The sequence below is a fragment of the Pleurodeles waltl genome, chromosome 12, assembly GCF_031143425.1.
Source record: "Pleurodeles waltl isolate 20211129_DDA chromosome 12, aPleWal1.hap1.20221129, whole genome shotgun sequence".
NCBI lineage: Eukaryota > Metazoa > Chordata > Amphibia > Caudata > Salamandridae > Pleurodeles > Pleurodeles waltl.
Window position 1 is genome coordinate 161,292,590 of NC_090451.1, and position 14,756 is coordinate 161,307,345.

The following is a 14,756-nucleotide window of genomic DNA, read 5'->3' on the forward strand; positions in this document are numbered from 1 at the left end:
TTGAAATCATGCTTTCATCAGTTTTTGTTTTTTTCCTGCACTCGCATCAATCCTCATTGTTTTTGCCCCTTAACCCCTATTAGCACAGACCCTCTTGAGAGTCTCATCTTGTTCTGGCAGATTGTTGCTTCGCCTGGTTTTGCATATCCATGTTCCTCTTTTCAGCTGCCTCTCGTTGTCCTCCTCTTCCAACAATGCATTTAAGTACTTGGGGGATTACCTCCTCTTCCTCCGTGTTCCTCTTTGATTTCCCACGTTTCTCCTTTCTTCGTTTTATTCCCTCAACTTTTCGTCTTCTTGCACTTACCTCTTCATTTGCCCAGACCTTTGTCCTTTACCAATGCATAATTGCATTGTCTTCTTTCATGTCTCTGATATTTTGCTTCCTTCTGCTTTGACCCTCGGTCCTCTCCTGCTTCTTCCTGCATCGTTCCTGTCTGTGTTTATTCGCAATAGAATGGAAAAACAGACTTTCCCACCTCAATTATTATTTTTTTTCTTATGTGTTTTGCCAAGTCCATTTCTCCGTCTTCTTTTTTTTTTCTGTTTTCTACTTTCTGCGTATTATGAGAATTACTATAATAATTTTGCCCTTCCCAATAATTTGGACATTTCTTGACTTTCTGACCTTAATGTTCACCAAACGTGACTTTTGTAAGATTGCCACACGCTCTTCCATTTTCACCAAGCTGCTTTTTCATCTAATGGTTTAATTAAAGTTTGAAGTACCGCAGAGGGGACAGGAGTCGCATCATGGATGCCATGGAAACGCATGCAATCACTCGAAACCGTCTCTCCTGCAACCTGGTTTAGCAGTAAACAATACGTATAATTGGGATTCAGTGGTAACTAACACTCCCGTGCCCTGGTGCAGCTACACCTGCTGTACTAATAGTAGCTCAGCTCCCCTGAAGTAACTTCCATCCCTTTATTGTTCCTGGAATATGACGGCGTGCATTTGTTTGTTAAAGCATCCCTGGCAGCCTGGCCTCTCCTTATATTCCATTTTTCATGCTGTTTCCAATCCTAACCCGCTGTATGGTTCAAGAACAGAAAAATACATAAAATGTAATCGACCTCAGATAATGCCAGCCACCATTTATGCTTATGGTGACTGGAACATCAATGCATCACATGGGAGCAAAGGCCACCTGTCACAAAAAGAGATAATGTATCCTTGTAATTGCATTGCTAGTATTAAACCGTATCAGTATCATGACACGGGTTATTTATTACACACAAAGAGCGAAATCAGAGCCACTGATTATACACAAAGGCTCATAGCTGAATGCATAAATGTATATTTCGTTTATCTATGCATTATCTGCGGCATACCGAATGAATCATACATGATGCTCTGTAACCAATGCATGTAATCATTAAATTCCGAGTGCGCAATGTTTCTTGAAAATGATTTAGCCACATGTATCAATAGATATTCCAAGCAAAAGTGGAAATTAATTTTTGCATGTTTTCTGCAATTCAGGATATTGACTGAAATCTCATCAGTAGTTTTTAAAAATGTCGAGCAGTTTTTTTTAGTTGTGAGACAGTTCATTTATGAACTATGTCCAGCTAATTTTATTAGGAGCCTAAATTGCAAAAATTATACTTGAGATATCTCGAAGGAAGCAATATTCAATTATTCCATTTTCTTAAAAATGGTCAAAATAACCACACTCCCTCTTTCCTCCCCCAGCTACAAGTTGAGGTCACGGATGTCAGTGGCAAGGTGATTGATGGGCCCACAAGTCTGAAAATCGATATTATTGATCAGAACGACAACAAACCAATCTTCAAGGAAGGACCCTACATTGGACATGTACTAGAGGGATCGCCAACTGGTAAGCCTTGTTCACTTCGTGCCTGATCCCATGGTATGTGACAATATTTGTAACCACTTCACAATGCTTGCTAACAATGTCTCTTAAACACAGCACACACAGATCAGTAAGGGAAACAACAACATATTGAGCAAATGACTTGTTTTACTGTATGGATTCCTGCTACCCATGAGCTCCACATCACCACCACCACTTCTTGCCTGTTTTGTGCTTCTCTTGTTGTAAAGCTACAAAGCTAGATGACCTCGCTCCTGCTTGGATATGAGGAATGTCACATATTTTCCAAGATTTTCGATTACCGATATAACAGTTTGACGTAAAGAAAAAAAAAAAGAGGAAAACTGATTTGACACGAATTTGTGACCTTCGCCGTGTACTATATCTGTAAAATGAAGCAGCCTGTCCACCATTTCTCCTAAACAAGTGTTGATACAAAAGGGCTTATTCATAAAGGCATTTAGAGTATGTAAATAATACTCCTGCAGCAGTCTTTCGTACTTTTACTAACGAGTATTTTGGGGCTGTCATGAGTACATAAAGAAAACCCTTGTAGTAACACTTGCTGTAATATAAAAGCCTTGGATGAATCAGCCACATGGAGTAGAAAACAAGATCACTAGGTTAACCGAGAGCAGTTTATCTGATTTCACAGATCATCATCAAATTGTACACTTCACACATCCTCTATGAGGAAATGCATAACATGTACTGCTTGTCCAGGCAGGAATCCGTCTACATCTCAAAGCAGCTGAATAGACATGAGTACAATTGTGAAACCTGAGTGGCTGACACTTTGGGTAAAATCACAGAAGAGGCAGCGGTTAGTAACCATATGCACCACTTGCTAGTAGTTAGAGCCCAGTAGAGAGTTAGTGGCATAAGGCAGAGCATCCACTAAGTGGCCAGGTTCAGCTGAGGGACGGCCCTTCCCACTGCATTGGTCCATTTGACTTGTCTGGCAGTGTCTCCATGAAAATGGGGTCTCCGTTTCTTTTCCACAGCTGTGGTATCTGTCAGTACCACAATGTAAGTGGTTGAATTGGAAACACCGCCCCCATCAAGACTGGTCTATTGCTTGTCTTATTTGCAGAATTTTTGAAGGATGTTTTCAAACGTTTATTATAATATGTGAAATGAAAAGTGCTGCTAAATGGTGTCTAATTGGGATGCTGCCTGTTAACTTTGCTGTTGTTGCATATTAATAATCTTAGGTTGAAGCAGACACTTTCATGCCTCAGTTGCTTTGAAAGCAAACATTGAATTTATGGAAGGGGAAGATTGTGTCACCTCTTGCTACAGCCAAGCTCCAACATTTCACAAACACAAAGCCAAAACACCATGGATTGGTACGATGGTAGTTATGGTGTGCGTGAACTAGTTTTGAGGTATAATTTCTTCCCTTTTTGGCAGAGCGGGGGCAGTTGTGGGTGCAGCTTCTGTGGTTCACTGTGGTCCTCAGCAGAATAGAGCAGTTGTTCACACATTGATAGGTCCACACACTTCAAGGGCCCCTGCCTGTCAGTGCAGCAGGAAGTTTGAAACTGAGTGTTATACGTCTAACCGGATGTGAATGTACCATTAAAGGATTTCAACAACCTCTGTTTTATCAAAGAAGTCGTGCAGACTCACTGGAATCGTGACAATTATAAAGCTAACGAGAGGTTCCTTTATTTGAGTGACATCTATAGTTGATGCTGGTATAAATTGATATCGATGACCAGTACTTAAAGGTTTGAGACGCAGAAGTGGAAAATTATGTTAACTTGCATTTTATGTTTCAGTAGACAAAACCATCAACATTTATTTAGTTTTGTATGGTGCTGTGTGTTCCGCTTTGGTTATTTAAAAGTGCTAGATACAAACAGTGAACAGATAAGGGAAACAACAAGGAATGGTTGCAAGAACCTATGTCTGTCGTTTAATGGACACAACCGCAAATCGCCAATGAGTTCAGTTAGAAAACAAGTCTAACCACTTCTGTCCTTAAGAGATCCCTGAATCGTGGGTCACTTCCGATCCCAGTGTGAGGTTGAAGGCGTTTCACAGTGTGGGGCTGTGTTGCTAAAGGGATCTGCCTCTGTGTTTCGTTCTCTTCTTCACAACCTTTTCAGTTTGGATGACGACAAAGTGTTTTTCCGCAAGTGTCGAAATGTGAACTTAGCGGCAAGTGAAATTTAGTCCCTAAAATCTTCAGTGAATCTCTCACCACTTGTGTCTAACGTGGCATTTTGGTTCAATTGGTTCTCCTGCACTAGCACAGTTGAGCACTGCTTATTCCCTCTTACTGTATTTTTTATTTTATTTTGAATAATGCATACATTATTTCCATATGTCCTTATATGCTTTGCTCATTCCCTGTATTTATACTCTACACCATTCGGCACATACTTAATGAATAAGGATGTAACTCTATGATACATCATCCATTATGAATTCATTCAAATAATTTCCTTTAGTTGAACATGCAGATGAACCATGGTTACTGTGTATAATCTTATTTTCCAAGGTTCACTAACTAGTTTTGCAGGATATAGCTGCTTTGATAACCAACTATGTGGACAGGTCATATTTTAGCAAAGGGAGATTTCAATAATGTGCTCCTATTTGGGTAGTAAGTTAAAAGCTGAAAGTTAAAAGGGTAGAGGGTGTTCAACATAGAACTAAAGAGGAGAATGCTTAAAACCTGACTGAGCGGGAGTACAGAAGGGCAGATCAGGAGGCAACCCAGCATCAAATTACAATTTGACGAAAATCAAATAATAAGAGTCTGATTCACAAATAGGAAAATGAACAATGATATTTTTTCACAAAGTGCAAGCTTTCACATTAGAATATAGGATAAAGATGCATTCCAATTGCCCTAGAATTTGGTGTGGTTGCCCACGTTCAGAATCATTGATACCAGAGTAATCTCTAACTTTGTGTGACGGGGTATGTGGTTATTGGTTGTTACATGTGTTACCCTGAAGATTCCATGAGTGATGAGTTACTAGGGTAACCTGTCATTTTGGTCCCAGTTTCCCCAGTTCGTTTTTATTTTCCTTGGTATTATACCTGGAGACTCCAGAGTGGTGTCTCCAGGTGAAAGATCTGAAGCTGAATAATTCTGTTGGACTGAACGCTCCTGGTACAGGCCCCCTCTGAATGATGAGGCCTTTAGTTATGAAGACCATACTATTTTTTTAATGTAATTCAGTAATTCAAGAGAAATGATAATAGTATCTGAAACAAACTCCCAAACTAAGAGTTTGCTTCCGTAAAATAAAACAGCTAATGACCCCTACACCCAGGAAGCTTTCTCCCAGGTTGCAAGGGTCACTATTTTTCTGTCACTCAAAGCCAGGATTTTCCCGGAGGTGACTGTCAGAAAAAAAAGGACTTAACTTCCACCCTACATTGGGCATATAGGGCAGTGTTATACTTTGACGGCCCCTTCTCAATCGGCCATCTGAGTAAGTTTTTTGTTGATGGAGCCAGGTAGGCCTCCATCAACAGAAAACTTAATGTCTACCCTTTCTAAATGAGGCAGGTGGAACAAGGGTTAGTCAGACAGTGCACTTATTGCCTTTGCGATGGAATACCATGCCTGCCAAAATCTAAATCGGGCCCTATAGTTTTCTATAAATGTTATTTTAAAACATGCACACTAGTTACTCCAACAGTCTCTGGGGCATTTAGTTGCACATCAAGGCGGTTTCAATGCAGTTTTCATTTTTATATTATATGATATATCAATCGCAAGCTGGCCGTTTAACTCTACAACCACACTAGTTTTAGAAAATCCTTCCTACTGTATGTTTCCATTCTTTCCTAAATAAATTTTCGCTTTCAGTTTTATTTACTCAATACATACAGCTAAGGGGTCCTCAGCTCAATCAATAGCGCATGACAGAACTTGTCTGTCTCATCAGAAAATAATCGCAACATTACAGAGAAGAGAGAGACTGAAAGCTTCACCACCGAGTCATGGTTATACTGTGGCCTGATCATTTTTCAGGCATGTCAGATTCATTTACTTTCTTTCTTTTTGATAATATGGCAATTAAAATTTTCTGGACCATTTGTTTGGTTTTGGGCAAAATGTTTATGCCCTTGACAAATACATGAAGCACCATACAAATGTAACCAAAATACAATACAAATATAAACTTCAAGAGTTTGCATAGCACATTTCTACTATTTTTGCAGTCTCGTGTTTTTTTGTGGGTAGATTCTCCTTTTTTCAGAATCTCATTTCCCAGTGTGAAAATGGACTGTGGACATTGTGCGTGGTTGCATTTGTTTGGATTTTTTAAAGTAATAAAATATAATGGATGGTAGTTTACTAGAGTGGACTTAATAGTTTATAGTTATGTAATGGGTTGTGTTTGATCCCTTGTAGGCCCTGCAAAGGGTTTGGTTAGTACATTTGCCTTATGTCCATGGATGTGTGTCAAATGACTTTGTCATTGGTTTCCTCCTTGCTGAGGTCCACAGTTATCTACTGATTGTTTGGCTTAGGGCAACACCATTTGAAAGTAGATGTTTTTCAACCTCTTTTTAAAGATAAATGTTTTTTAGCATCATAACAATGTTGATGAGTCTTCTTAATTTGTACCATTGTCATAGCAGCAGTTGGGCCAAGGGATACTGTGGACTGGCTCGGACATCAAGGCCATGGTACAACTAGATATTGAATTGTTTATTTGCCTTCTTCTACCTGTCTGTGATAAACATCTGGGGTTTGATGACAACTGATCTTGTGCATTGCCTCCTGGACAGCCACCCACAAAGGAAAACGTAGGTGTGACTGATAGACCATCAACATCCTGATGGATCATTCTGGGCAGGATGGGATGGAGAGGCTAACACACCTGAAAGGCCAGTGTTCTGCCCCACACAAAGGGCTGAATATGCCCCTGTAGCGAGTCTGAAACCAGAGCAGGAAGGCCTATGCACTTCAAATAATTTTCTCTGAAGTCTCCCTGCACTTCAAAGCCTTAACTGGGTATAAGTACTGGACCTCTGACACCACCAACTCAGTCCTGGACCTGTGGATACTCTTACAGGAAGGAGAACTACTGTGCTGCTACAAGAGCTGCCACTCTGCTACTCTTCTGGCTCCTGCTTTGCCGAGCTGATCCGCTGCCTTCTGCCCTCATGCCTGGGAGTGAGCAGGGGACTGCACTTGCATCTCCTCATTCTGGAAACAAAGTGCCTCTAAGGGCTTGCTGGCTTGACAAATATTTTCTTAAGTTTCAGGGACACAAAAGACTTCCTACACACCTGCTACAGGTGCTGGAACTGCCTTCAACAAGCCAAGGATAGAAACGGCAAAAAGACAATCAATCCTAAATAAAACTAAATAACTGAAAATGATGTCATTTATTAATTCGCACACTTGATATATATAAGCACGATAATATAAAGACGTTCAATATCCCATAGGACAGACATGTCACGTAAAAAACATACAATCACACATACTCAGTCATACAATAAAAATACCAGCCTAGACACAACAGTCATCAGATAACAATATTAGTATAAATTTGTTTTAATTTGTTTTATTTAAGATTGATTGTCCTTTTACAGCTTCTATCCTTGGCTTCTTGGCTTATTGTTTGCTAATAAGGATTTTGTTATTTCAGAACCCTGGTCTGAAGGTGGGTTTTTTCTTTAGTTGGATTTATTGTTCCCTGTTCCACTTCAGATTTGTACTTTTGGGGAGCCCTTGTTGTTTTTTTAATTAGTTTCTGCAGCCTTGCTGTTTAGGGGTTGGTGTTGTTTATTCAGTTTGTCTTTTTTGTCTTGTCTTTGTTGGTCTTCTTTTTTGGTTCCTTTTTTTCTTTTTCTTTCGGTTTTTGTCTGCTTTTAGGTTTTTCTTCATTTCTTATCTTTCCTACTGTTGCATTCATCTGTTTGCTACTTTGTCTTTCATTTTCTTTTCACTTTTGGCATTATCCTCTCTTGGGTCCTTTCTGGTTCCTGTATCTTTAGGTCAATTATGGACTCCTTAAAAACATTTGTGTTTTTCTGAGGATCAATTCTTAGCGCTAGCCGGTAAGGATATGGATGGTGGCAACAGGAGTGTGGTCATCAAGGAATATGATGAAGATGGATTCACATTGGCTAATCTTAAATAGAAAAATGAAAAGAATTGAAGCACAGGCAAAAAAAATTCTAGAATACCTAAAGGCTGGAGTCATTCCAATGGGCCTAAGGGTTTGGAATATCCCTGGTTTGTTTGCAGACATTCACAAGTTTTTGGCAAAATGGTCCCTGATATCGAATCAGTGTTCAAGAGATTGGATATAGAGAAAGCAAGAGAAATGATCAGTTTTCTCAAAAATTAAATCGCCCTTGGAACTAAGATTAAACAAAACGGCTCATTGGACGAAGCAAAGAGAAGAGTCGAGAAGATAGAGGCAGAGATAGAGACAATATCATGAATATCTGATTAAGAGAAAGATGGACAAACTTAGAAAGGATTTACGACTTTTCTCACAAGAGAGTTTATCCTTATCTGAGGGAAAATTTCTATTTAGAAGAGATGAGTTTTGGCTCCAATGCGAATAACATCTTGTATAAACAGAGAGTCATGTTCTCAGACACCTCTGAATCAGATGGAGGAGGATCCAATAGACACGATCTTTCAAGTGATAAAGCAATGAGAACAAGTCCTTTTTTAGACAGCCGAGGGAGCTGGAATGGCTCCAGGGGAAAATCACAGAACAGGAGGAGTGGAAGATCTTATCATCGGGGAGGTAAATCCCATCAGTTTTTGCAGACAAAGAGACATCAATACTGGAAAACTCAAATGTAGATAAGACACTTCCTATTTAATTCTCACTAATCTTCAGCTGAAACAGGGGATCTAGATCTCTTAGGCAAAGGTCTCACATTTGTTATTTGCCAGAGGATCAATACATTTGAAATAATGAGACATCCAGGCCTTTTGTCTTAAAGTTGGACTCATGAAATTCTTTCAGAATAAAGAGATCAGTGATGATCGGAGCCTGGTGGTTTTCAAACCCCAGTCTGTTTACTCCTAATTTAGATCAAATAGGCCCTGAAGTGGCTATTTTTGAAATAATAATTTGTGATAAAATCAAACAGATAATCAATTAATCAATACATTTGTAGAGCGCACTACCCACCTGTAAGGGTCTCATGGTGCTGAGGGGATGAGGGGTGTGCTGCTACTGCTCGACTAGCCAGGTTTTGAGGCGCTTCCTGAAAGTCAGCAGTTCTTCGGTCTGTCGTAGGAGCAAAGGAAGGGTGTTCCAGGTCTTGGCAGCAAGGTGGGAGAATGATCTTCCTCTGGTGGTCGCTCTTCGGATGCAGGGGACGGTGGCGAGAGTGAGGTTGGCTGAGAGAAGTTGGCGGGAACTGGAGCAGTGGCAGATCGGCACAAGGTGAAGGGGAGCGACCTGCCTGAAAGCCAGGGTCAGGTGCCGCTGATATACTTAGATATGTTCCAGCCCCTACCCCCAACCTTACTTTAGAGCAGAGAGATGCTTTAAAGAACCTTCAGCAGAATAAAAACATCACAGTGAAGCCATGTGATAAAGGAGGAGGCATTGTCTTACTGATACAAACAAAAGATGAGATTGATGCTTTCAGTACTGGAACACTATCAAAAAATTAGGGACAATCCTAAAGTACTGGTTGGTCGGAAAATCCAGGCAGCGTGTGAACGGGATATTCGAAATGGCATTATTTCCAAATTGGAGGCAAATTTTCTCTTGGTTAACAATCCCAAACTGCCTGTTATTTATGGAGTACCTAAAACCCACAAACAGATTGATGATCCTCCCCTTAGACCCATCGTTTCCACCATTGGTTCTGCGACTAAACCATTATCTAAGTACACTGACTTTTTCCTCAAGCCCTTGATTGCGAAATTTCCCTCCTACATTATGGACACTGGACATATGATAACCAAAATAGAGGGACTCAAATTTAATCCTGAGAGTTCTTTTTTGGTCACTCTGGATGTTGAAGCGCTATATACTAATATTCCCCAAGAGGAAACTTAAAATGCGGTTCAACAGTTACTGACAGAGGAGAACACCAGTGTCCCTGTTGATTTTGTTCTGAGTTGTCTTAAAATTGTATTGGAAGAGAATTTCTTTGAGTTCGATAGAACTATATATAGACAGATCAAGGGAGTTAGTATGGGAGCATGCTGGTGCTCCCAGTGTGGCGAACATATATATATGGGCCAGTTTGAAACCAAACATATATGCAATGAAATTGCTCCCTTCTTTGAGAACATTACCCATCGGGCCGCTATTTTGATGATTTCTTCTTCATCTGGCAGGGAGAGGAAGATAATCTTCAGGAATTTGAGTGGCTCAATGCATGTGACAATCTTAAATTTACTCATGTGAGCAACCAGAAGGTTGAGTTTTTAGACATTCTTTTATATCAGGCAGAGAGACATCTTCAGGTGACTTTATACACAAAATCTTCTGCTAGAAATACCTTATCACATTTTGACAGCTACCATCCCAATTGCCAACGACAAAGCATTCTGTTTAGTCAGTTCCCAGGATTCGAAGGAACTGTAGCAGCATAGGTGAGTATGACAGAAATGCCAAGATAATGAAAGAAAACTTTCTTCAGAGAGGCTACCCGTATAGGGTGATTCGGGATGTATATAAAAGGGCCAAATATTACAATCAGGACATTCTTTTCGAGTCCCATCAAAATGACAAACAAAGTAGGATAGTGTGTGTTATTAGACATTCCAATAACAACAAGATACAAGGAATTATTAATACACACTGGAATATTTTAAACATCAATGAGGAACATGCTCCTCTCCCAAGACCGATGTTGCCTATAAAAGAAGCTCTAATTTACGGGATAAGCTGGTTCAAGCGAAGCCTAGAAGAGAGAATGTTTATATACAGAAGAGTATTACAGGAACTAATCCTGTCCTGGGCAATCATCGATGTGGCGTGTGCCACACAAGTGCTCAGGCCATTGTATCTGATATCTTGCATTATAACAAGAAGATGATTACGATAAAAACTATGACTGATTTTTAAAGTGCTAACATTATATACTTCATCATGTGTCCGTGCCATCTAGGATACATGGGTGAGACGGGCGGACAATTCAGGTTACGCTTCAGTGAACACAAGTCAGCAATTAAGATCAGCGACTTCAGGCTCCCCTAGTAGTTCACTGTTTAGAGAAGGGACATCAACAGGATGAACTAAGGTGGACCATTTCAGTGAAGATTAGAACATCTCAAGGTGATACTGATACATATAGGAGGAAAAGAGAAGTGTTTTGGATTTATTTCTTAGACACAGTACACCAAGGACTTAATGATAGGATACCGCGTGAGAACGCGTTTCTGTGATGGGTCTTTAGTAGTTTTCTCTACTTTTTGTTTTCTCTTTTTTTTGCAATCTTTATATTGATTGCTGCCTGTATTTCTTCTGATATATTGAGATTAAGGTGCCCAACACTGTTCATGGCTCTCCCCATTGAGAATAGGTAGACCTAGTGGCCAATATATTGGCCCTTCAAGGGGCAGGTCCGATGTAGCGATTGATTGTTGCCATCATTACAATATTTCTCAGTGGACCCGGTAACTCACGTTTTTAGCTTTGATCTCATTTAGATTTTATGATCGATTCAGTAAGGCTACGTGTTCTGGTGATTCACCTTCTGACATAACGCCTTCTCAATGGGCGTATCTGTTTAAGCCCGATTGGTGGCATCTTTCATATACCCTTTTGGTATGGGTACCAGATTTCATTATTTTTCATCTCTTTATTATTTCAGAACCCTTGTCTGAAGGTGGGTTTTTTCTTTAGTTGGATTTATTTTTCCCTGTCCCACTTCACATTTGTACTTTTGGGGAGCCCTTGTTGTTTTTTGAATTGGGAACCAGAGGCCCCACAATGTCAATACTGACCATTTCAAAGGGGGTACTTACCACTGGAAAAGGTTGGAGGGGAGCCTTGCATTTCCCTCCACTCTTGCCACTTGCCTGTCACGTTTGGCAAGACCTACAATGTGCATCTGAGTGCCTACGCATCTGGGGCCAGAAAAAGTGGATTACAAGCCTGTCGAAGGTCTTGTCTTGCTCCAGACGATCAGCTAAAGGCACATCATGAGCCAGACCCAGTAGGAAGGCTCTGAAGCACTGGGGTACCACCAGCACAAAGACTGACAGAGGCTCAGCAACCTTAGGCTCACTATACAGGAGGCCGTCCTCCCAATATATCGGGTGAGATGCTTCAACCCTCCAGAATAGGGCATATATTATGTGCTTCACAGAAGGCCTCCCTGGTGGGCCCCCTTCCTGTTGCCACTGTCACAGCTCAGGGACCTCCCCCAGCTCAGCCACCTGTTCCCCTGTAGACTCTGGAGTCACCCTCAGGTTCAGCCTCCTCCCGGACCGTGAGAACATCTGGGCCGGTTTTCTGTGCCCCTTGCCCTTTCTCTTTTTGGTGGTCCCCTGGGCCACTGTTTCAGACTCCAGGTGCTTCTGACCACACTGACGGGCTGCCATTGACTGGGTAGATACGCATACCCTCCCATGCAGAGCCAACATCTTCAAGTGTGACCTGCGTTCCACCTCCATCCAAGGGGAATCCTCTAGGTCATTGCCAAGCAAACAATCCACAGGCATAGTTTTACTGACAGCTACTTTCAAGGAACTTGAGACACCCCCATTCAAAGGAAACCTGCGCCACTCTGCACAGGCGCTCTGAGTTGTCCACTGCAACTAGTTGCTGAAGTACACGGGGATCTATCTGCTCTTCAGACACCAGGTGACTCCTCATTGTAGTCACACTGGTGCCTGTCTCTCTGAGCCTCCACTCTCGGCCCATTAATGGTCACCCACTGCCTGTATTTCTTAGTGTTCTTAGGCACGGGGGTTCTCTGGACCATCTCACTGTCCCCTAGTGAGACAAGGCTCATCTCCGCTGGCTCCCACCCACCTGGAACCAACTCCTCCCCAAGTGCTACACCAGCCAAACCATGTGACTGAGCACAAATGGGTGCCAGTGTACCCTTGGGGCATTTGGGGTCCCCCTCACATGACCCACCCAGTCACATGCAAAGCACTTGCATGGACCCCCCTCCACAGGTGTCCCTTTGGAGAACCATGGTTTCTTCTCACTGGGGGCTGGGAATTTCTACCCTGGGAACTAAGTTGGGGGCCTTTATAGAACTCCCCCTGTTTATCCTTACCCCCCTTTCTTCTGAGAGGGACTCTGCCCACCCTTGGCGTGGTCTCCCCCATACCTCTTTTGGACCCTGGTGCTCTCCCAATGGTCCTCTTCCTGCGCAAGCTTCCTGGGGTCAGTCAACTTGTTGTCAATCAGGTGCTGGTGCAGCTCTGGAAAACAAAGACTGTACAGGTGCTCCCACGCAATTAAATTGTAAAGCCCCTCATACGTTGTTACCTTACTGCCCTTCACCCAACCATCCAGTGACCTGCAGAAAGAATCTTCACACTCCAACCAAGTTTGGGACTCTCTTCTTGTAGGACCTAAACTTGTCCTTATACTGCTCAGGGGTCAGACCATAGCTTGTAAGTAGGGCATCTTTCATTATGGTGTAGGTGAGTCCCTGAGGATCCCCTAAGAATGTCAAAGTATCCCTCCCCTCTATCTCAAAGTGCTTCCACAGACCCACCCCCAATACACATCAGGGACCAGGTTCATATGGAAAGCAGACTCGTACCCCTTGAACCACAAGTATAAGTCGTCCTCCCTTTTGTAGTCTTTCACTAGGTCTTTCGGAATGTGCACCCTCCTCTCAGGCTTCACTGTGATATTGCGGTCACTATTTCTACTGGACTGGCTGCTCTGATCTAGTTCCCTCAAACTCCGCTCATGAGCCAGCAATAACTTTTTCTCCTCAATGGCCAGTCTCGTCCCTTCCATCTCCATTTTGAGCGTCTCTAATTCTATCTGGTGACTCCTCTCTGTCTGTCCTGTAAATCTTCAGGGGTCAGACCCTTGGACGGCACACTCCTACCTGCTCTGGAGACCCAACCCACAGGCAGAACAGGTACCTCCACTACCTCATTGTGTGTAACCTGCACTTCTCTATCCTAAGCCTCCTCCTCTGTGTGCCCCTCAGTCTCCTTGGCTGCCACCCAGGCCCTCAGTGCCTTTTGCAGCTCCTCCTTCCTGGTGGCGCTCCTAATGGGACAGGCAAGGTCTTTACTGAACTGCTTTAGTTAAGCAACTGTATAACTCTCCAGCTTCTATAACTCAAAAACAGCTTCAGCTGGTGCATTTCCAGATTGAGACATCATGGCAAGCAAGTGCAAAGGTTCCAGGCAGAAAAAGATTTCCAAAAGAGAAGTTCAAGAGTCAATCACAAGATCACCAAAAATATGGAAGTAAGAAAAAAGTCCAAAAAGAGCAAAAAACAGCTGTATGTGGTCACGTAATGGTCTGCACTGGAACAGTAGTGTACACTTAATCACCGTATGTCAAGTAGAAATACAAGTTCAAGGTTGCCCTCTGTCCAAGCAAGGACCCTCACTCTAGTCAGGGTAAAGGAGAATCGCACTCCGTTAACCCCCTCTCACCCCCTTGGTAGCCTGGCACGAGCAGGCAGGCTTAACTTCAGAAGCACTGTGTAAAGTATTTGTACCATCACACACAGTAATGCAGTGAACCACTACAAAATGACACAACACAGGTTTAGAAAAAGCTATTATTTTATCTAAATAAACAGGACCAAATATGATTAAAATCCACAATACACAGTTAAAAATATGAATTTAGCACTTAAAAGCACAAAAATAGTGCCCAGAGGCACCAGTGGTGCCATTTTATGGAGTTGTTCAACCCCCAGGTACAGTACCTTAGCAAACAAGTAGAAAACAGGCCGGTGCACGGAGTTGGGGAGACCGACGTCGCTGGATCGGATGAGACATTG

At 42.1% G+C, this 14,756-nt stretch overlaps 1 protein-coding gene across 2 annotated transcripts in view; it reads left to right on the forward strand.

The window, feature by feature from the left end:
• CDH13 (cadherin 13) overlaps positions 1–14,756 on the forward strand; it is a 2,224,354-nt gene that overhangs the window by 1,075,891 nt on the left and 1,133,707 nt on the right. For both annotated transcript variants that reach the window (XM_069215815.1, XM_069215816.1), the window contains exon 6: positions 1,700–1,844. In XM_069215815.1, coding sequence (XP_069071916.1) covers positions 1,700–1,844 — 145 coding nt within the window. The remainder of the gene's footprint in view (positions 1–1,699; positions 1,845–14,756) is intronic.